Here is a 23,633-nt window from a genome sequence, read left to right on the forward strand (position 1 = left end):
GACAGACCTACATACACTGAGTGAGAGAGCAAAGGGATGATGTTGCGAAAGGAAGGAATGTTCAAACCTCTAGATTCAAGTGTGGTTTGACGTGTGTGTGTGTGTGTGTGTGTGTGTGTGTGTGTGTGTTTTGCAGGCTTGCGCGCACGTCTTGGCAATCTGACGTGCAACGCTGCTCCTCAACATCTGACAACCATTACAGCTATATCTGACCTGAAATCAGCTGACACACAAACACACACGCACACACACACACACACACACACACACTCAGTTTGGCTAGTGACATGACACAGGTTTGAGACCCAGTGCTATTATAATACACTAGTTAATTCCCCAATATTGTCTAATAATAGGGTCCCCTAATAATTGTTAAAAAATTATACAATTCCATAAAATTGTCTGAACTCCATTTGATACCTCTTTACATTTTCTATGCCCAGTTTTTTGTGTTTGTATGTACCCCATAGTGATGATTTGATTGGATGAGCGCGAAATGCGTAGTTGCGTACCACATTTCGTGATGATTTGATTGGCTGAGCACGGAATGTGATGATGTACGATGATGTATGCTGGTGTATGACATTAAGAGCGCCCCTCACTTCAAACAAGTGGCCAGTAAGTTTAGTAACTAAACTAAACAGCGTGCCGTACACATGGAAATGAATGGACCCTTAACGGAGCTATTTGTGTCCATTTGTACACTGTGAGACTTACAGACCCGTAAGGGAACTTTTTGGTCCTCCTCAGACGTAGAAACCCGTATAAAGGGTCAATTTTCGTTCTCTCAGAGTTGCAGACGCCGGGGTTCCATTTGGACCCCCGGTGGTCCACGGACCCGAGGTTGAGAAACCCTGGCCAATCGCATGGACCCTGCAGGGTACTTTGAACTCCCTCCCTCCGTGACAAATGTGAGGCAGCCCACTGGCAATACAATAGCAGCACATTGTTGTTTGTGTGTAGCCTAGCGTATAGTGTTGTACTACACGCCTGCCTTCCAGGCATCACCACCGAGGGAAAAGAAGACCTTGTGTCTTGTGTGTATGAGCCCAGGTTTGTGTCTCCCTTGGGCCCGACACGAGTGAAAACCAGAAAGATGCAATAATCTTGCGGAACTGTGAGTGTGGTTGCCTGTCTCTAAAGGAAACCACACTACTATAGGCAAAAGTGTGACAAGAGTTTCTCTGAGTTGGGTATGTGTCACCACGTATACCGTCCAATAAGATGAGGGCAAAGCGCACTAAATCCCTGGGAAGAGTTCTGAATCACTGGCCAATCGGAGGGGTGAATACAGAGTTACTGCAATAATAACTAGAACTGCACTCTGTCGAGTGCCTACTGCTCATCCGTATTAATTACAACATTACGTAATTGATTGTTGTTAATTACGTAACGAAAGTATGAATAATACAGTACTTGCGTGCTCTGCTTGTGCACAAGTAGGCCATACAATGTTGGCCTACTAGTGTGCAAGCAGAGCGCGCAAGTACTGTCGACCGCTACGAACTTTCAAATCTCAGCCTCTCTGTAAAACATTGAAATTAAATACTAAAGTCGGGTTATAACTGGCTGTCAATGGTGACAAAATTAATTAATGTTTCAATATTGGTTGGGTAACAGGTAACGTATATGTATACATGTATGTAAGTTGAATGTGGTCGGCTGGCTTTTTTACGTGCGTATTCTTGGTAGGTATACTGATGTTGATGGTGACGTAATTAGGATATGTTTCAATGTCGGGTTATACAGTAACTGGCTGTCGATGGTGACGTAATTAGGATATGTTTCAGTGTCGGGTGAATTAAAGGTAATGTCTGTATACGTAATCTGAAACCTATCTTTATTACGTCACCATCAAAGTTATAACCCGGCATTGATACATATCTTAATTACATCACCATCAATACCTACCAAGCATACACGTGCATTCGTACCAGCACGACCACAATACACTCTGCTTGCGCAAGTAAATAACAATAAATGCAGAATTATAATTTAATCAAAATGACGTAATTAATCTATCTTTCAAAATCATTTGATGTGTAAAATTTAAATGGCATCTTATTGGTTGTTAATGTTGATGTAATGTTGGTGACGTAATTACAATATGTTTCAATATTGGTTCGGTAACAGGTAACATATGTATGTATACATGTAAGTTCAAAGTACTATAGCTATACCTATGCTTGGTTGGTATCAACGTCCAGTATATATACCTCCCAAGCACACGTGCGTATGTCCAAACACGACCGCAATACTTGCACGCTCTGCTTGCTGCTCCGAACTTTCAAATCTCAGCCTCTCTGTAAAACTTAAAAAAAAATTAAATACTAAAGTCTTGTTATAACTGGCTGTCAATGGTGACAAAATTACGATATGTTTCAATATTGGTTGGGTAACGTATGTATGTACGTATACTGTGGTCGGCTGGATTTTTTACTGTATGTGCGTATGCTCGTAGGTATATATACTGATGGTTGTTGATGGTGTCGTAATTAAGATATGTATCATTGCCGGGGTATAACAGGCTTTCGATGGTGATGTAATAAAATTACATACATGTATACATACAGACATTATCTTTAATTCACCCTACACATATCCTAATTACATCACCATCGGCAGCCAGTTATAACCCAACATTGAAACATATCTTAACTAGAAGAAGTGCCCTTCTGTGCACAGGTCTCCCTCCACCAGGAGGATAGGAGTACTGTGTGTGATGTTTGGCAAAATATAATCATGTTTTGTGTGTGTGTGTGTGTGTGTGTGTGTGTGTGTGTGTGTGTGTGTGTGTGTGTGTGTGTGTGTGTGTGTGTGTGTGTGTGTGTGTGTGTGTGTGTGTGTGTGTGTGTGTGTGTGTGTGTGTGTGTGTGTGTGAGACGCGGCTTGGCCTGTAGTAGCACCACCATGAGGCTAATTTGAGGCTAATTTCACCGCAATCGGACGCTGTGTTGAGTAGTTGTGGCAATTTGTACAAAACTGGTACAAAGCGGGCTACTCTTGAAAGGTTTAGAAGCCAATTGTAGGCAATGAAGGTGGATTATGAGAAATCAAACAAACGCGTCTTGATCACATGACTATGGAGAACATGTGTACCGATTTGCGTGAAATTTGGATAAAATCTGAAGGAGTAATATTAGAAAATACAGCAAATCTTAGCCAATCGGGATGGAGTCTGAGAAATCTGAAAGACCCGTTTCGTTGAATGGCTCTAGAGAGACTGTACCAATTTGCGTGATGTTTGGACAAAATCTGTAGGTGTACTGTCCAAAAACGTCTGGAGCAGAGGTTCATTGTTGGCATCCAGGGAGTGTGTGTGCAAAATTTGACATTGACCGGGTTAACGGTGCCGGAGATTAGCTGTTCACAGACAGACGGACGGACACACGACGGACGGACGGAGTGCAAAACATACTCTCTCCCCATGCCTTCGGCCTGGTGGAGACAATTATGTCACCATCAACATCATATACCTCCGAGCATACACGTGCATTCGTACGAGCACGACCACAATACTTGCGCAAGTAATAATCTGCTTTCGTATAGGCAACCACACTAATAATTTATCTACAAGCTCACAATGTGTCACAATGCAACACATTGTGAGCTTGTATAGATCTGCAATTTTCACTACTTCCTAAACTATTCTTTTTCTTTTCATTTATTTTCTTTTTTATGTATGGAATGTCTTTGACTCTTTGAAAATGAATAGCATTCTCTTATTATTATTATTAAGGGACCAAGAAGTCACGAAGTGACTTTGGTCACTTATTGTTTTTGTGATTTTTTCCGCCACAAATAGCAGTTCTGACTGAACCGTGAACTTTTGACCTCTGACCTTTAGATCACCCGCCATTTTGAATTATATGAAAAACAGTTAAAATGTATCTCCTCCCAGGATCTTTGATCAAAATTCACAAAAACGTCTACACGTAAACTTTGGACCTATACGGACAATAAATCGTAGTAATTTCTTTTTAAGTGAAAAAATGAAGTTTTTATGAGCCTAATGAAAATTGCTGGTTTGTGAAAATTCTTCTTCTGCCTAATACATACATGCAGCGTCATATGCTTATGTCACTTTACAGTATAGTAGAGGGTCATGCCAAATGGCGCTGGAAGCAGTCTTACTCCAATTGGCCAAAGGGGGGCGCTATAGCAATTTTTTTTAATGAAACCTTTGAACAGTCAAGCTCAGTCATTAGAGCTCTTGCCTTTGGACCACAAGTGTGTTCAAATCTTCAGTCGTATCTGTGCATATTGTTCTTATTGCGTATTGTCTTCTTTCTTGCTTTGAAAACCGTCCCATTTCTCAAATGTATCTTTTGAAAGTAGCCGATCTTCTACATCAGCTATTTTCAAATGGCCGAAATGTATATAGGGCTGAAGTAGTTTACTGTTTGTTTCGTAATTATAATCACAATCTAAAAAGTAACTAGTGAACTAAAGTTTTCAAATAAATGTAGTGGGGTAAAAGTACAATATTTTGGATTTGAGATAAGTGGAGTAGAAGTAAAAGTATTGGATATTGGAAATAAGTACAAATACATCAAAAAGTTAATGTACTTAGTTACTTGTTTCCACTGTGGTCCTGTCAGTCCAAACATGGTGAATCACCAGTGGAATATAAGTCCCAATTTGTACGACACAAGTTAGAACAAAAAAAGACCCGAAACATATCCTAAAAAACTAAAGTAAATAAAATAAGATATCCACTCCACAACCATTAAAACTTCAAATTAAATTGCCTCCCTAGCCTCCAAGTCCGTGAATAATAAAACAAACGGTTCCATATTAAGAGTTTAAGGTGATTTAACGTCAGTGGTTCTCAAAGTGGCGTGTGGGGACCCCTGGGGGTCCTTTGGGGGTGTTCCAGGGGGTCCCTAGCAAGATACAATCTAAATCTGTTTAGCCACTGTAACCCTGTATGTAGGCTATTTGAAAATAGCCGATACAAGCCCACAACATGTTGTTAGCTTGTCTGTAGTCTCGTGTTGCCAGACTGTTGCCTCTCGCAATTTTCAAATGCTTCAGTTATATACTCTCTCTCTCTCTTTAGTTTGTCCTCAGACGAGTCCTCCATCGTCGCTTCCAGTCATCCCAGTTCTCCATACAATCGGCCAGCTCGTTGGTGCTTTGCGCTCCTGCGTCGTTCTGGAGTACATCCACATAGTATGGGACGTTCTCGTGACCGGTGCCCATGTGTTGGTTCCCACAGCACCAGTTTGCTGGCTGGCAGCTCCTGATGTCTTTGGCAGTGTTCTGCAAGTCTCATTCTCCTGGCTTCTATTTTGTCACTCACCCTGAATATTCCAGCATACATATTCTCGTTGGAAACATGTGTACTCTTGCTGATGTTGAGCACTACACGTAACATTCTGGTGTAGCACCCATCTAGAGCCTTCTGCAGAGTTTGCTTCAGGGTCCAGCATTCACTGCCATATAGGAGAACAGATTCTACCGTCGCATAGAAGAAGCTGAGTTTGATTTGTCGGCGGAGGTTGGAGTTCCATATGCTGGCCATGCCATTCAGGGCCCTCCATGCAAGTGCCTTCCTCACTTTTAGATCTTGCTCTGTTGAGTTGACCCATGAGCCCAGGTACTTGAAGTCCTTGACTTCCTTCAGAGCAGTGCCTCATGTTTTTGTGAGAGGTGGATGTTCCGTTTGGATGTTATAGGTGATCACCTCCGTTTTCTTGGCAATCAGCTGAAGACCAATCTTGACACACTCTGACTCCACTCTGCTCAAGAGCTCCTGTGCTTCATGCTCCAAGTGGTTGGAGAGCATGCTGATGTCATCCGCGTAGTCTAGGTCTGTCAGAACTACTGCAGGGTGTCTTCTTGACCTCCTTGGTGTAAGAGCAAAGGAAGCTCTGATCATGAGTAAAATATAAATGCTTCCGTCATACGGTCTGGAGCAGCGGAAGCTCTGATCTTGACTCATGATATAAAGCGGACGTTAAGCCTCCTCCCCACTTCGGTTTCGTCTTTACAGTCGCACAAATTAATATACATCCAAATCATCTAAGCATACTGTATATAGCTTGCTGCTTAGCAGAAATGGAAATACAATTAAAATATATTTCAAAATATATTCTCGTGAACCGAAACGGCAGCTTCCTTGTGTGGATTCCGGGATTAAATAAATAATGTTAGATGTGAGAGTGGGGGGGTGCCTCTTTTATTATTAGTGAAATTATTTTTGAAAATAATCTTTTAATTTGTTTTCTTCTAGTGAAAATGTTTTATGTTTTTATTGTCTGTGGAAATCTTTAGAAAACATTTTGGAACGGAAAACATAAATAAAGGGATATCCACTCGCGACCCACAGGAATGCATTGGCGACCCACAAATGGGCACCCCAACCAACGTTTGAGAAGCAGCGTTTTAAGGTAATGGCGATGGTATAAAGTAGAACAACAAAACCGTTCTAGGTGAAGACGGTATAAACTAAACACGGCGAGCGGAGCCCACCCATAGCCAGCATGAGGAGGTCTTGAAAGGAGAAGCAGGAATCATTGCGTACTCACACAGCATTCATTCCCTCTCTTCACTGAATCTGAGCCTCTGTCATCGGTTAGAGAGGACTGCGTGTGCGTGCCAGAGTGCAAATCAAACCGCTTGAAGCTATCATTCGTTCCAGCCCCCCCCCGCCCATCAAGCTGCTCAAATGTAATGTTGGCAATGTGGCAATAGCATAAAACACTGGTTTACAAAAAGAAACACATAGCACTTTTTGCACTTAAACTCTTGTAGAGTTTATTTCTGTTTGAGCGGTGCCAAACGCTCCCAAGAGAGTGTGTGTGTGTGTGTGTGTGTGTGTGTGTGTGTGTGTGTGTGTGTGTGCGCGCGCGATCTATTGACCCCCCCCACACACACACACACACACACACACACACACACACAGTCTTCTCTCACCCAGCAGGACACCAGCTATAACAATAAAAGTATACTTGCACCGCTCAGTACACACAGGTGCGATATTTTAAAGCCAAATATTGATGTCAAACATTGACGAAATTGTCAATGAATGTACTATGTACTGTAGTCTTAGATTTAGTCATCATAGCTTTGTTTTGAGTGAAAAAGGTTAGTCGACGAAAAAGTTTCGTCATAGTTTTAGTCGACGATTGAAATCAACACTGATGTAGTATGTCTAGGCTAATGTAGTGTACACTACTGAATATAGCAGCAACTATGACGCTAGTATGTGGTATTATGTCTACTAATATGACTATACTACTAGTAATATGCAGTACTCGTAGGCTGCTGTGTACTACTAATATGTATAGCCTAGCATAATAGGACTGTGTGGAGAGTGTACTCATTGGATTCAGGCTGTTTTAACTGAACAAATATTTGGAGGGAAGCACACACACACACACACACACACACACACACACACACGCTTGTGTTACTATTCTTGTGAGGACATCATTAACATCTTAGTACAGTAATTATTTTTTGTCAATGTTATGAAGTTTAATTCACCCTGAAGCAGACAATAGCAGATCTACAATCAGTCAGACATCGCTCTGACCCTTTTGAAGCCTGTTTTCCAAAGGCCCCGGGTGCCGAAATCGTCTTTGGACGACTATTTTAATATAAATTGATTACGGTGATCAACTGCTAATATCTCGGATTCTTCTTTTTGGGTCAAAACAAGCTACATTTGCCCCTCATTTCTCAAAACGATATGATCCTCGCTTACAAAAAGTATGTTTGGGGTGGATTAAATGACATTTGCTGCAGCCGTTAAATAGGACTTGGAGTTTCCGGCCAAAATGTCTTTCAATCTAAGAGCCTCGCCCATTGGGTTATGTGTGGCGCTCTGTGCCACTCCGAGTCATCGGAGTGGCACAAACATTGGCTTGTGATTGGCTGATCACCCAATAGCGATGATTTGATTGGCTGAGAAAAGTACATAGGCTATTGAGGATAAAAGTGAGGGCAGGAAAGTATTAGACGCCAAAAGTGATTGGTCGAAATGACATCTGTGATGATTTTATTGGCTGAGAATGGAATCTGCACGGAATGTGTATGATGATGTATGATGCTAAGAGCGCCCCTCACTTCACACGGGTGTGATTTTTGAGGGGCACTAGCTCCTCCTATGTCCAGCATTGAGGGTTTGTGTAAAACAAAAACAAAAGTGTTACACAAACACTAGCCTCGGTACCAGGCTTTCATTTTTGTTGGTGCAAAAATGTAAAGCCTGGAGGAACGCATTGGCTGCTCTGGTCTAAAAGTGGGAGTCAACCCTTCCGGGTGGGCGTCGCTCCAAATGATGTGACGTAGCGCTGCACTAGGGGGAGAGGAGGGGCCGGGGGTGACGGACAGATCGATGAGATCCAATCAGGGCGTGCGCAAATCTGAGCTGCGACCCGCCCCTCTAGAACAGAAACCTAACACGTTAGCTCAGGCTACACAAACACAAACATTGTTTTGCTACTAGTTTTGAGTGAGTGTGCACATGCACATTAGGCCAGTGTAAAAACAAAACACATTGATGACCAAAGGGAGGAATGCAAATTTTGATTGACCGGAATGAGATGATGTATATGATGACCTATGATGATAAGAGCGCCCCTCACTTGTGTGATTTCCCAGATTGCTCTAACCCTGACCCCTAAACCTAACATTTAAATGCTGACCCCAACTTAAATGGTCCTCACAAAATGTCTATTTATCAAATTCTAGTATACTGTATAGTAAGAGAAATCTATGAAAATCTGGGAACTAAATCGTTACCAAGACATTTCTTCACCAATGTGTTTCTAAATGTGTCTAATAACATGTACTAAAAGTTTGAAATTAAACTCCTGTGGGAAATTGAGTTATTAGCATAAAATGTGACCATACCCATAACATCCTATATAAGGCCAAAAATACAAAAAGTAGCATGTGACATATGAAACTAGGGGTTTTTCATGATTCTGAATCCATTCCAAGCATTAGTTTTGCACAAAAAACACTCCTTGGGCTAAATTAGGCCATATCCACCAAATGTGCTGACCTCATCATGTTTGTGATGACGGCTATGGCCGTTTTCCTCCCAAGGAGTGTTTTTTGTGCAAAACTAATGCTTGGAATGGATTCAGAATCATGAAAACCTGCTAGTTTCATATGTCACATGCTACTGAAAGAATGATGAAATTTTGACTTTTTTTCTTTATATAGGATGTTATGGGTATGGTCTCATATTATGCTAATAACTCAATTTCCCCCGGGAGTTGAATTTCAAACTTTTAGTACTGTACATGTTATTAGACACCTTTAGAAACACATTGGTGAAGACATTTCTTGGTAACAATTTAGTTCCCAGATTGGTCAAATACCTGATAAAATGCCTTTACTAGTATAATTTATTGGGGGCATGTGGCCCTCACAAGTATGACAATACAGGTAGGCCACACACACACACACACACACACACACACACACACACACACACACACACACACACACACACACACACACACACACCCCTCTCTCTTGCTCTCTGAGTGAAGATGATGGAGGCATGGTAAGAGTGAATTGTGTAAATGGATTATCTGCTGTTGACTTTTCATCTAAATGGAATCAAAAGAAGAAGATCAGAGCTTTAACATAAGAGAGGGAGAGGAAACGGTGGATAGAACCAACTCAGCAGTGGCCTTGTGGTTAGAGTGTCTACCCTGAAACTGGGAGGTCGGGGTTTGATCCCCGGCTGGGTCATGCCTCCCTGGTTGGTACTCAGCATCAAGGGTTGGATTGGGGGGTTAGATCAACTACAAAATGATTCCGGCACGGCTGCAGCTCACCGCTCCAAGAGATGGGTCAAATGCGGATAACAAATTTTGCATAGCAATGCATGTAGTAATATTAATAAAATAATAAAACTATTTGCATAGCACCTTTCATGACATGAAATGCAGCTCAAAGTGCTTTACAGAGCAACATCGATGTGACAAATAGGACTTTAACTTTAAGAAGGAGCTAAGGGGGGTGGAAGGAGAAGATTGAGGAGAGTGGTGGAAACTAAGTAACTATACGTGTAGTGATGTGCAGGAGCACTCACCAGACCGACGCACAACCTGTCGTGCCCATAGGGCTGAGCCCGATTGGTAGGGCTGTTGCAGGCTGGGTCTTGGCTGGGGGGATTTATATTTTTTTTATTTGTTGTAGCCTATATACTTCTAATCTGCTACATCTCAGACTAGGCAATGCACGGTACAATACAGGGCATGCTAAAGGGATGAATGCAAGAACGACTATGTATTGGTTATTTTCCCTTGGGGTCCTTTTGTACTCAATTCATGATTCAATTGTACTCGGATTTAGCAGATGTATTGTTAATATGTGTATAGGCTACCATTTTAAGACCCTTTTTATACTTGGGCTAAGTCTAAACATTAAAACTGTTTAATTACTTTTACATACTTTGATAGCCTATAGGCCTATTTCGCTGGAAAATTAATGCTTTTGTAATTAAGTACATAAGTATTGTTTTTTAATACATGCCTTTAATACAGGTATATGTTTATATTGTGGTATAGTTTTACTAATAAATAAATAAATAATAATCATTGGCCAGGGGTTCTAAAATATGTTTGGCCCCTTAAGGGGTTGGTATAGGCTACCCCCATCCTCTCAACACTGATATACAACCACATGTGTAGCCCAGGGTTCGCAACCTTTTTGACTGAAGTGCTGTGTTTTTATTTTCTGAATAGTCAGTGTGCCATGTCAACATTATGGACATCAGGACATTTGTAATGATCATTAGAAATAAGTAAATAACCCACCTATCTCCCAGACTCCAACCCCAGTCAGAGTTCAGTTTGAATGAATGTAGAATTATGTCCAGGATTTGCATGCATTGAGAGCTTAATTGTCTCCACCAGGCCAAAGGCATGGGGAGAGAGTTATATATGTTTTGCACTCCGTCCGTCTGTCCGTCCGTCTGTGTACAGCTAATCTCCGGACTCCGGCACTGTTAACTCGGTCAATGCCAAATTTTGCACACACACTCCCTGGATGCCAACGATGAACCTCTGCCCCAAATTTTCCAGAACGGCCTGTTATAGCGCTACCAGGAGGCCAACTTTAGAAAAACCAAAAATCCCGCAAATCGTTACACACTATCTAAGTCATGTGTTCAAGCTGGATCTGTCCGATTTTCATATTCGATCCTATGGCTAACATTGGCTAATTGGCAAGTTTGCAGGATTGACCCGTTTTGAACAAAAAGCCAGCGTGCAATTTACGTGAAATCTTTCACAGACTAGGCTGAGGAATATATCCCACGCTTTTCACATTCAACAGGTGGATTTTTGCAAAACACATTTTTGGAAAAAAATGCCTCAAATAATCTAATTGCCTGCATCCAAGGCATAAGAAGAAATGGCACCCTTTTCACTGCATTGGTCTATTATAGAGCCACCAGGAGGCCAGTGACCCTGTGCCAAGCCAATGTTGCCAACTATGCCCCAGCTATAGCCTACTGTACATTTAAGATTACATTATAAAAACTTTTCAATCAAAATGATTCAAACCCATTTCATATGGCATAAACAGAACGGTCTGTGACAGTAGCCTATAGTATATAGCCTATGGGTCCACTCGTAGCTGCAGGGAAGTGGTTTTAAAAGGGTTTGGAGAGAGAGAGAGAGAGAGACGGAGGAGGGATGGATGCATGGATGATGATGATGATGATGAAGAAGGCTTCAGAATAAGAACCGCCTGCCCTTAAGAGGGAGGGAGCTCGGAGGCGGACTAGAGAGAGAGAGGGGGCTCTGTATAGGCTACAGGAGCGATGAGCCAAAGACACATAACGCACACATAGTTCTGATAGAAAAAGGATAAAAAAAAAAAAAACGATCATTCCTCCTCCTGGTATCTATAGCCTATACGAGTCGACCTTTCGTCCACCGTTTGTCCGACCGTTTTGAAGGAATTAGAAACGAACAAAGAAGACACTGTTTTCACTGAAAACACAAGAGTGGGAAGTTTGGACTCTTTTCTTGAAAACGACTTTTTAAAACAGTGTTTGTTGTTGTTGAAGGCTACCGAAAGAAGAAGTGCGGTTGTTTGAGCTGTCATCCTCATCTTCATCATCATCATCTTCGTCATGTTTCGCCTGGCCGCGTTGCTGTGCTGCCTCCTCTCGTCGTGCGCGCCGTGGTGGCGCGCTGCGCACGCTGCGTCCTGCGAACCCGTGCGCATCCCGCTGTGCCGTTCCATGCCCTGGAACATGACCAAGATGCCCAACCACCTACACCACAGCACCCAGGACAACGCTGTCCTGGCTATAGAGCAGTTTGAAGGTCTACTAGGTAACTATACCTATACCTATACCTACTAACCTACCTACCTACCTACCTAGTACCTAACTAACTATACTGTACCCAACCACCTCCACCACAGCACTCATAGGAAAACACTGTCCTGGCTATAAAGCAGTTTGAAGGTCTAGGTAACTCTACCTATACCTAAAACTTACCTTACTTAAACTACCTAACTAACTATCTACCTATATCTACGGTAACTAACTAACCATACTGTACCCAGCCAACCATCTCCACCACAGCACGGCAGGACAACGCTGTGCTATGGCCATATTTTGGTAACTAGTAGGCCTGCTTACCATATAGGGCTGTAGAGCAGTTTGAATGACTATACTATAGATCAGACAGACAGACAGATATAGTTGACTGATAGTTTCCAGGCACAGAACTCTATACGGTAATCATATATATTATTTTTGTAAACTTCAATCTCTCAAACTGCTTCACATTTAATACAGATTCTGTAGAAGTTCTATACTGACCAGTACAACCACAGTCTGATATTGTTGTACTGGGATCTGACCAGTACAACCACAGTCTGATACTGTTGTACTGGGAGCTGACCAGTACAACCACAGTCTGATACTGTTGTATAGGATCTGACCAGTACAACCACAGTCTGATACTGTTGTACTGGGAGCTGACCAGTACAACCACAGTCTGATACTGTTGTGTATACTGGGAGCAACATTATGTTATGTTTATTTATTTGACAGGATGGACATGGCATTACATTGGCTGAACTACGAGTGGTAGTTTTCAACACCTGTCCATAGGAGTCTTTTCTAATGTGGAATAGCACTAATAGCACTTTGGAACCCAAGTTCCAAATAAATAATATATATACCAGTAATATTTAACATAATCAAAATCAAACCCAATACATTAACCTATAAAGAATGAAAAAAAGAAAAAAAAATCCCCAACCTGTACATATCTTTTTATTATATATGATGATTTGAATTGTGTTGTTATTTTGCATGTCATGATTATGAATTGAATACCTGAATGTAAACAAGACCACAAGGACATTTTCGGTGATCCTTTTTGACGTGTGTTTGACTGTCTGTCAGTCAGTCAATCAATCAATCAATCAATCAATCAATCAATCAATCAATCAATCAAATATATTTGAAATAACACATTTTCTTCCCGCCCAAATATATTTCAAGGTAGTTTCTCTGCTGTTGATACATATAGTATACATGTAGTTATATGGCCGAGCTAAACTCTCTCTCTCCCTGTATTGTGTGTGTGTGTGTGTGTGTGTGTGTGTGTGTGTGTGTGTGTGTGTGTGTGTGTGTGTGTGTGTGTGTGTCGTGTGCGTGTGCGTGTGCGTTTGTGCGTGCACAGGGACGGGCTGCAGCGCCGACCTGCTGTTCTTCCTGTGCGCCATGTATGCTCCCATCTGCACCATCGACTTCCAGCACGAGCCCATCCGGCCCTGCAAGGCGGTGTGCGAGCGCGCGCGGGGCGGCTGCGAGCCCGTCATGAAGCGTTACAACCACACCTGGCCCGACAGCCTAGCCTGCTCCGAGCTGCCTGTGTACGACCGCGGGGTCTGCATCTCGCCCGAGGCTATCGTCAAGGCCGACGGGCCAGGTCGGTGGTGATTTTAGTTTATTATTGTTACTATAGTATTTTTTTGTTAAAAGGTTTTTGTTCATATTTTTGTGGATCAATAAAACAATAGCATACCAAAAAAAGGATATGTTAGCCTTCCCACCCCCCAAAGTTCCCGCTCCAAAAATAAAAAAATAAATTAGACACATTGAAGGATATATAATTTACAATTTAGGCATTTAGCAGACGCTCTTAATCTAGAGTGATTTAACGCTAAAGTTTCTGAACCAATCAGAGCGTGGCATCCCTCCAGGCTATGGTACGTCTCTCCATGTTTGTTTACAAAGTGACAGAGAGACGGCAGCAAAGCCAGGGGCTTATCTCTAACCTATACACAACCTACATATTTTAGCGTGACTTATGATTAAGTTTACAGCGAGTAATACACTCTGACATGGTCTGGATGTAATCTTGAAAAACGGAGTAGTTTGTAATCAAAACTACCTGTGTTTGGAGGACGATGCAGCATTAGGAATCAAACGGGTGAGCTTCATTTTTATTGATATGAGCCTCGATACGTCATCACGCAGCACGTTTTAGTTTTCAGGAAGTAATTAAATTTAGATTTTATGGACTTTTTAGATACAAATGCACAAAAGTGAAAATGTTCTCATTTTTTCCCATGTGTTCTAAAAGTGTGAAGAACGTATTTTTAATTCCACTGGGTCTTTAAGGTTCCACACACAGAGCAGCTCTAGGCCTGGGCACCGATCTGGGACATTCCTGTTTCCCGGACGGGAAGGTCCTCTCCTCTCCTCTCCTCTCCTCTCCTCTCCTCTCCTCTCCTCTCCTCTCTAGCCACTAAGCTATGGCCACCCTGCAGCTTGACCACAGCTCCAGGACAGCATTATATACCGTTTGACCACTGATATGTCAGGCCGGCCTGCATGAGCCCAGTTGATTTGTAGTATACGTTTAATATGGTGCTTAAGTAGGCCTATCTGCAAGTGCTTTCCTGGAGGTCAAAACCTCTGAGCGGAGCGCGTCCATTTATGGCCAGGAGAACAGAACACTGGGTAACTGACTGTGTGTCAGTAACAAAGTACATTTACTCGAGTACTGTAGTCTTTGTATGTCTGATTAAACTACATTGTCACACAAAAGCATCAAAACTAGCAGATCCACAAGCTCCAAAGGTTCTACATCTGCTACTTCTGATCTGATATGAAAAGAACTTGTAGATAATTAACAAAACTCAACACAAGCCCTATTTCAAATAGTGAAACTGGCTGATCTAAAAGCTCACAACAACAACAATGCATCTCGATGCGGAAAAGTCTTCTCCAGCTTTGTTTTCAACAGTAGAATAATCTATTTATAGTATTTAATGAAACTATGCGTATACAGTACTATACACTATAGCAGGGGTTCTCAACCCGTGGGTCGGGGGGTCGCGAAATTATTTTGGGGGGTCCCCAAATTATTTTCAAAAAAGAAAAACTGAATGGGTGGAAAAATGGAAATGAAGAGTACACATAGTACATGCATAAACTTTCCTTAATGATTATACTACATAAAGTGTTAGTAAGTGCTAAGTTCCTATATGAGGTTAGGGTTTGGGTAGCCTCGGCACCATTCCATTGAATGGTGAACCGGTCGGGAGCGGATGATATCGCTACGTCATGTTGTAGTATCGTTTTGTAGTCATCAATCTTCCAGAACTTCCTTTTCCCTCAAACTGATTTTTCTCAATAAAAGCTACAGGGTACGAGAGCTTTTATTGTTATTCTTCCGATTTGAGGGAAAAGGAAGTTCCGTTTGATTGTTCCTGCCTGATGACTACAAAACAATACTACAACATGACGTAACGATATCATCCGTTCCTGACCGGTTCACACCGGCACTTTTGGAATAGAGACCAGGCTTTCCTCCGAGGTGGAAAGCCTGGTGAGGAGAGGTTAGGGTTTGGGTAATGGTGTGTCTGACTGTTGGTATGTATAACTATAACACATGCACCCGACTTGCCGGGACGTACCCCAAGCCGTGCTATTCACCTGTGGTTCAACACCAATGACTTTGTGGTGCAAAGGTGAGAGCTCTATGCCGACTGAGCTACCCAGAAGAAAAGGAAAAAGTATCAATAACATGTAATCTCACCCGATTTATAAATGGAGGAGAGGATAAGGGAAGCATACAGGTGTGTTGTGCTAAGCCCAGTTTATAGTTCATCGCACTGAACACACAGTAGCCGCTGAGGGCTTGAAGATCGGAAAAAATCTCCTACAGTATGCTTGGAGGCGTATATGCAAAGGCTAAAAATGTAATTTTAGAATTCAGATGACATGTCATGTAGACAGATGCCAGGTGCATTAAAGATCTGGCATCCTACAGTGTGTATAGTTTCAATGTACATATATTCTGATGTTAGACTGATGATAGGTTCTTATGGTTTACTTACTGTAAATCACTCTGGATTAAGAGCGTCTGCTAAATCTCTTAAATGTAAATTGTATACAAAAATAAATTTTAGTCTGGAGTACAGCCTCAGAAAACAAATAACAGAGAGAGAGAGAGAGAGAGAGAGAGAGAGAGAGAGAGAGACATGCATGGCAAATTCTATTTATAAGGTCAGAAAGCAGACATTCCTTTGCTCCAGATAAGCTCCTAAAACAAACAACAGGCCACAACGAACGCATTGGTGCATTAAACATTACTTCTTCAAAACAAATAAGTACATAATTTACAAGTCAAACAAAAAAAGAACATTTGCATACACAAACACGCACGCACTCACCCACCCACCTGGGTTCTCTCCTAGACAGCAGTGCCCGCCAACACACACAAGAGTAAAGTGTCCCAGCCTGGGCCGTGGCTCAGCGGTCCAGGCACCTTGTCTGGTAATCCAGTCTGGCAGTGTGCTGCGGGTTCGACTCCCAATGGCCTTTACTGCATGTCACCCCCACATCTCTCTCACTATTTCCTGTCAGCCTACTGTCTATCTGCCCATAAAAAAGGCGAAAGCCACAAAAAAAAACATAAAAATAAATAAATAAGTAAAGTGTCCCTGGGAAGGAAGCCAGCAGGGGATTATTGAGTTGTTGTTGTTGTTGTTGTTGTTGTTGTTGTTGTTGTAGTTGAGCTACTGCCCCCTGGTGGTTGACCCCGGCACCTGATCAGCAGGACAGTGGAAGTGGGGGGAATAGCATGAACCTGTGTGGTTCTCAGTGTGGTGACCCCTAGGGGTCCTTCCAAAAATGTATTATGTTTGATCAACTCACTTCCAACTCACATAAGTGATCAACTCACTTTGTTTTCCGATGCGACTGTGAATGGATGGATGGATGGATGGATGGATGAATGAATGAATGAATGAATGAATGAATGGATGGATGGATGGATGGATGGATGGATGGATGGATGGATGGATGGATGAATGGATGGATGAATTAATGAATGTTCTCTCTGTCTCAGACCCGTACTACCAGGACCCATCCAGGTGTAACCCAGGTGAGTGTGATGACCTTTTGACATCATGCCTATAGCTAGATACACTGTAGGCCAGTGGTTTCTCAAGTGTGAAAGTATTATGTTTTTATGTGGCCACAACCACCAGTTCATTAAGTATACCTGGTTTTCACCTTAGCACCTCCCACCTGAACTTAAGCTACGCCCACAGCTGTGTGTTGTATGATAAAGAGGGAGGGGGTGATTTTAGTGTGTCACTGAAGTGGTGTATATTCGATTGAGCCTTTTGACTCGAAGGCTTTCAGCAAGAAACCAAAAATACACAGGGAAGACATATTTGCATATTATAATCACACCGGGGGGGGGGGGGGGGGGGCACAGTGGCACAGTTGGTAGTGCTGTGCCTCACAGCTAGAAGGTCCTGGGTTCGATTCCCGCTGGGGAAGCTGTGGGCGCTGGGCTGGGGAAGCTGTGGGCGCTGGGCTGGGGAAGCTGTGGGCGCTCCCTCCCCGTGTCCCCTAGGGTAGGCAGGGTACCCTCACAAAAACATGCAGTAATCCTGGTCTCTAAACTACCTCCCCCTGGCCAGCCGGGGAGCCCGATGGAGGGGAAAGGAACTGGTCGGAATAATGTGTTCCTCCCACGCGCTACGTCCGGCCCGGGAAACCCCCCCCCCCCCCCCTGTCAGGTGAAAAGAAGAAGCTTGGACACCTCATGCTTCTTTCTATGCATGAGGAGTCCGTTGCCCCCCAGGTTGGCAGAGGAAGTGTAGCGCCCAGGATTACATTAGATAATTGACACTGGGTGAAAACATGTGTTGCAAAATTGACACGAACAAAACAGAAAATGTACAAAAATCATGGCACTCCATCTTTAAGTTTTCGTCGTGACACGTAATAATGGTAAAATGTATATGGTGCATTTATAAAGCGCCTATATCCTATAGATTAGATTGTTAGATTGTTAAAAACACTAATCCCTTTGCCAGGGATACAATTATACTTTCTGTTCTCTTTCTGTTTTCCAGAATCCAGTCCAGACTTTCCCATGGACTCCCACAACCTGCATTGCAAAGGGCCCAACGGTAACCAATCAATAAATCATTCAGTCTATAGGGCCCAACGGTAACCAATCAATAAATCATTCTGTGTGTGTGTGTGTGTGTGTGTGTGTGTGTGTGTGTGTGTGTGTGTGTGTGTGTGTGTGTGTGTTGTTGTCGGGTAGAAACCTTGTATGTCCAATACCTAGTATAGTAATGTCCCCCGCTGCCACCCTTAGATCTCCATATGGAGCTGACCTATGTTGATCTGACCCCCCATGCCAAAGCGCCAGCGCTCACCCAGCAGTCTGCCGTCACCTAGGCAGATGCGTGCACGCGACCTCGAACGACAGCAACGATATTGTGACTTGTTTGTTTGCTGTAACAGAACAGATGGAGAAGAGTTGTACAGACTGTCTTAATGCCATCACTGTGTGTGTGTGTGTGTGTGTGTGTGTGTGTGTGTGTGTGTGTGTGCGTGCGTGCGCACATGTAGATGGCTGTAAATGTAAAGCGGTCAGACTGGGGCTGAAGACCTATCTGAAGAACAACTACAACTATGGTAAAGTGACATATTTAGCTCTGGTAACATACAGTATGTTTAGGAATGTGTTGACAAGACAACATGCATGCAGGGCATGCAGCAATATGGTTGCCAGATGCAATCTGGTCGAACGGCTTTTGATCAGGGGTCATCAACAGGTCCGTACTGTGTCCGTGGCAAAGACTTGGTCTTGTATGTGTCAAATGTTCACATTTATTTTTTACACACCATTATAATAATAATAATAATAATACATTTTATTTATAAGGCGCACTCAGGGCACTCAAGGTCGCCGTACAGGTTAAAAACAGTACAAAAACATAGTTAAAAGCAGAACAAAACACAGCTTGCAGCAGAAGACACAGGTCACACAGAGTCATAAGCCTGCCTAAACAGGTGGGTTTTGAGGTGAGTTTGGAATATGGTGATAGAGACGGTCCATGTTTCTGATGTCAGGGGGGAGGGAGTTCCAGAGGTAAATGGTAAATGGTGCATTTATATAGCGCCTTTATCCAAGGCGCTTTACAGAGATTGTGCATTACATTCACCCATTCATACACCGATGGCAGCGGAAACCATGCAAGGCACCAACTAGCACATCGGGAGCAATTAGGGGTTCAGTGTCTTGCTCAAGGACACTTCGACAGTAACTCTGGGGGAGCCCGGGTTCGAACTGGCAACCTTACGGTTACCATCCAGGCACTCTACCCCTGAGCCACCGCCGCCAGAGGTGAGGGGCAGAGCGGCTGAAAGCTCTTGACGTGGTGGACAGACAGGCTGGGAGGACTTTCAGTTTGACGGAGGAGGCAGCCATTATAATGTTCTTATTTTGATCATAAGACGCAACTACTGAATGTCAAGGTGGGGCTATATCTTGCGCCACCCCTTATTACCCCTTATCCTTAAACCTATTTGCCATGTTTTAACTTTTTTGAAAAGCCTCTTAAAATACTTCATATAGCCAATCTACAAGCCGATCTACAACGTGTAGATCGACTAGTTGAACATTTGAAAATGTTTTTCAAAATAGTAAAACATGGCAAATACATTTAGGGATAAGGGGTAAGGGGTGTCACAAGATAGGGCCCCAAATGTCTCAGGGAATATGTATGACGCTGATTTACTATGAAAGATAGTACTAGTGTTTCTTAAATGTTTTATATGCAAGGTACCCCCTTAACTCTGAGAGTGGTACAAATGTAACAAAATGGACCTGTTACAGAACTGTTATGGTTATTCAGGGATAGCTTCTAACGTGTTTCTGGTAATATTATTGTCCACTCATTTTATATGTCCGTAGCAAAAATGCTGACAAAAATGTCCACCTCAAGCCAGCATGGCGATGAATCCTGCTTTTGATATATGCTCTTCTCTTATGGAGGGTTCCCTGGCATATCTTTTCAAATGGGGGTCTGCGGGATAATTAGTGTCAATTTGGGGGTCCTTGACATGAAAAACTTTGGGAACCACTGGTGTAAGGTATCACTTGCCTGGCCGTGGCCGCAGCCATGTGTGAATGTGGCTGGGGTGATGAGTGTCTTTGACGATCTGTTGGTGATAATAAAGTGTAAATGTACGATAAATGTTCCCACTTTTCCCAGCGAATGTGGACATTTCCCTTCTTACCGGTACATTCCCATTATGCTGCACACTCAGACCAAGTTATATCCGATAGAAGACATCAACACGTATATAAGCGCCATCTAGAGTACTTTTCACACACGCACTGTAAAGTGAAAGTTATCCAGCCATTAACTACTACTCTGATCTACGTGTGAATGCATTATGTCCGAGTCAGTTTTACCTTACACACTGCCTGCTTGCTGTGTGTTTAATATCCGACAAAGCCCAAGAGACCCGGTGTGCGAATGGACGAGGTAATAGTCTGGTGAATTTACATGGAGTGAGTGGGTGTGTTGGTGAGGTTTTTATTGTCAAAGAGAGATGAGCCTCCCCTCCTCTCCTAGAGTAATGCGGGCAGCAGCTAGGCTATGGCTCGTTTTGTCGAGAAGTTGCTTGTAACTCGTCTAGTACGGTACCGAAAGACGTGTCTTTTTGCCGCATCGGTGAGAGACTGCGTGCCAAGCAATTCAACTCATCTGGAAGGAAGGATGGATTTGTTTTTACATCCGGATACCCCAGGCTTCAGACGCGCCTCCTCAGGAGACTTGGCTCAGATCTGAACCCATTTGATTTGGCTTTATGGAACCCGTTGTGACAGCATGTGAACCCTTGCTGACGTCGAAATGAATTAAAAAAGATCACATTTGATCCTTGAATCTCCTGCATGCTGTTAGCTAACATATTATGCGTCTACCGTCCATGCATGCACTAACACAGCCTCTCACATGTCAGAAGTCTCAGAATGCATCTGAAACGGACATTTAATGTCCTGTTGCGTTCCACATGTGTGAACAGCCAACACTGGACAATGTCCCGTACGTGACCTGATTCATTCCCTGGATGTTTTCCACAGTGCTTCATGTGAGAGTGTCCTTGGATTCCTGTGGTCTCTAGAATCTCCTAGGTTTTGGTCCAGCGGGGAGGGAGGCCGGCTCCCTCTCTCTTTTTTAAGAGTAGTTTTGAAACTTCCTGCTTGCGGATTGTGGGTTTCCGTGGCTGGCTATTATAGCTGTTATTGTTATCTTTGCGTCCCCCCCACCCACTCTCTCTCTCTCTCTCTCTCTCTCTGCCGCCCACCTAGATCTAAGTTCTCCTCAAGGTTTCTTCCTTTAAAAGGGGAGTTTTTCCCTCACCACCGTCTCCAAAGCACTTGCTAATGGGGGAATTCTTGGGCCTTTGTATCTGTGTCTACACTGTAGAGAGTATGGTCTTGAGTCTTGACTACGTGTAAAGTGTCTTGAGATAACATGATTTTGCACTGTATGAATAACTGTAGAGTCAATCTGCAAACCTAGAGGGTCCTCAGCTGAATGTTTGAAAATGTTTGATGGTCAAGATCAAGAACCAAATGGACCCTTATCACTCTGTAACTCAGAGAGTTTACAAATGGACCCTTTGCGTGGCTTAGTGCAGCAAGGGTTCCCAAACTTTTCAGTCCACGGTATTTGAACTGTGCGTGCGTGTGTGCGTGCATGCGTGCGTGCACGCGGTTCTGGCAGAGAAGAGAGAGCGAGAACATTTTGAACTCAAATCTTTGCTTCTGGGGGTCCCTGGAACAAAATATTTTGAGGTGGGGATCAGTGGCCTTGCAAATACATATAATTTAATCGGGTCCTTGACAGGTTTGAGCACCACTGATATAGCAACATACGTTTTTAAGATAATTGGATTTGTAGGATCAGACAGTGATCAATGTTAAAAAGTCCGTAAATTGTCACGTTAGAATTGTGCAGATACGCTTTATGTATTGTATGCACTTATAATGTATGTTGGTTCCACATTATGAACCACATCCGGCGTGTATTCGGTTTCTCTCCCGCAGTAATCCGAGCCCGGGTCCGGGAGGTGAGGAGCAGGGGTCACGACCTCTCTGCTGTGGTGGAGGTGAGGGAGGTGTTGAAGAGCTCATTGGTGCACATCCCCAGGTACAATACACCACCAGTACACAGTACAGTACATAGTACAGTACACCACAGTACACACAGTACAGTACACCACCAGTACACAGTACAGTACACACACACACACACACACAGTCTTTATGTGCATTATGGATCATAATATGCTTAAAATGTGATATTCGGTGCTTGATTAGAGTTTAACTTAGATGTGACAAAAACAATTATCCCCCGATCGGATCACATCTCCTCCTGACCTGTGAAATAGCTAGTGGATTGTTTACTACTGCTACTACTAACTGATCCAGTTGTCACACAAAATAATTGCGATTAAACAAATTTAAATGTGTGTTTTTTTGTTTGTTTTTTGCATTGGACATTTTCAACTTTTTGAATAGAAATTAACATTTGTGTTCGCCTTTTAATGTCCCTGCACACCGGACACGTTTTCTGATTTTTAGCTGCGTTTTGTGCACAGGGCAGACATGACAAATAACTGAAAATAAAAAAATATGCGGGCACATTATTATTGTGTCATCAATATCTGTGAAAATAATCTGGATTATTTTTAGACCAATCCGATACCTATATGACATTTTTATAGCCGATTTCGGCCTAATTTTAATAATTTTATACTTAAAATAGCGTAAAAACTGATCTACAAGCGTACACGCTTACAAGTAAAAGTACAAATTCGTAAGCTTACAAACTTGTAGATCTTCTATTTTTTATGTATGAACCTTTTTTCACATGGACACGATTATGACGACTGTGACAAAATAATTGCGATGACCTCAAATAAGGAGACGATTGTGTTATAATTGTGATATGCGTGTCCTAATGCAGGGAGACGCTGACGCTGCACTACTCGTCCTCCTGTCTCTGTCCCCCGCTGTCTGCTGGGGACGACTACCTCATCATGGGCTACGAGGACGAGGAGAGGTCCAGGTATTCTAGAATAAGGGTTGTGTTCGGGAGAAAATAAATGTGATCTGGAGTCGGGACATCCCTATAGTATCAATATTCTATCCATATCATGATATGGATATATGCCTCAACTCAAGAGTGTTGTACAAGTTAAAATAAACCAAAGAGCAAACAATGCAATATGAACAAACATTTAAAAACAGGCATTAGAAAAATCTAAAGCAAAATGGTACAATATAAAC

General features: G+C 42.8%; 1 protein-coding gene across 1 annotated transcript in view; it reads left to right on the forward strand.

Annotated features, from left to right (window-relative positions):
- Positions 1-11,743: 11,743 nt before the first annotated feature.
- frzb (frizzled related protein) overlaps positions 11,744-23,633 on the forward strand; it is a 102,062-nt gene continuing 90,172 nt past the window's right edge. The window contains exons 1-7 of the mRNA XM_083776099.1: positions 11,744-12,320; positions 13,686-13,934; positions 17,367-17,402; positions 18,388-18,444; positions 18,896-18,961; positions 22,389-22,491; positions 23,311-23,412. Of these exons, the coding sequence (XP_083632225.1) occupies positions 12,116-12,320; positions 13,686-13,934; positions 17,367-17,402; positions 18,388-18,444; positions 18,896-18,961; positions 22,389-22,491; positions 23,311-23,412 (818 nt within the window). The 5' untranslated portion in view covers positions 11,744-12,115. The remainder of the gene's footprint in view (positions 12,321-13,685; positions 13,935-17,366; positions 17,403-18,387; positions 18,445-18,895; positions 18,962-22,388; positions 22,492-23,310; positions 23,413-23,633) is intronic.

Source organism: Protomyctophum parallelum, assembly GCF_964188405.1.
Source record: "Protomyctophum parallelum genome assembly, chromosome: 11".
Lineage (NCBI taxonomy): Eukaryota > Metazoa > Chordata > Actinopteri > Myctophiformes > Myctophidae > Protomyctophum > Protomyctophum parallelum.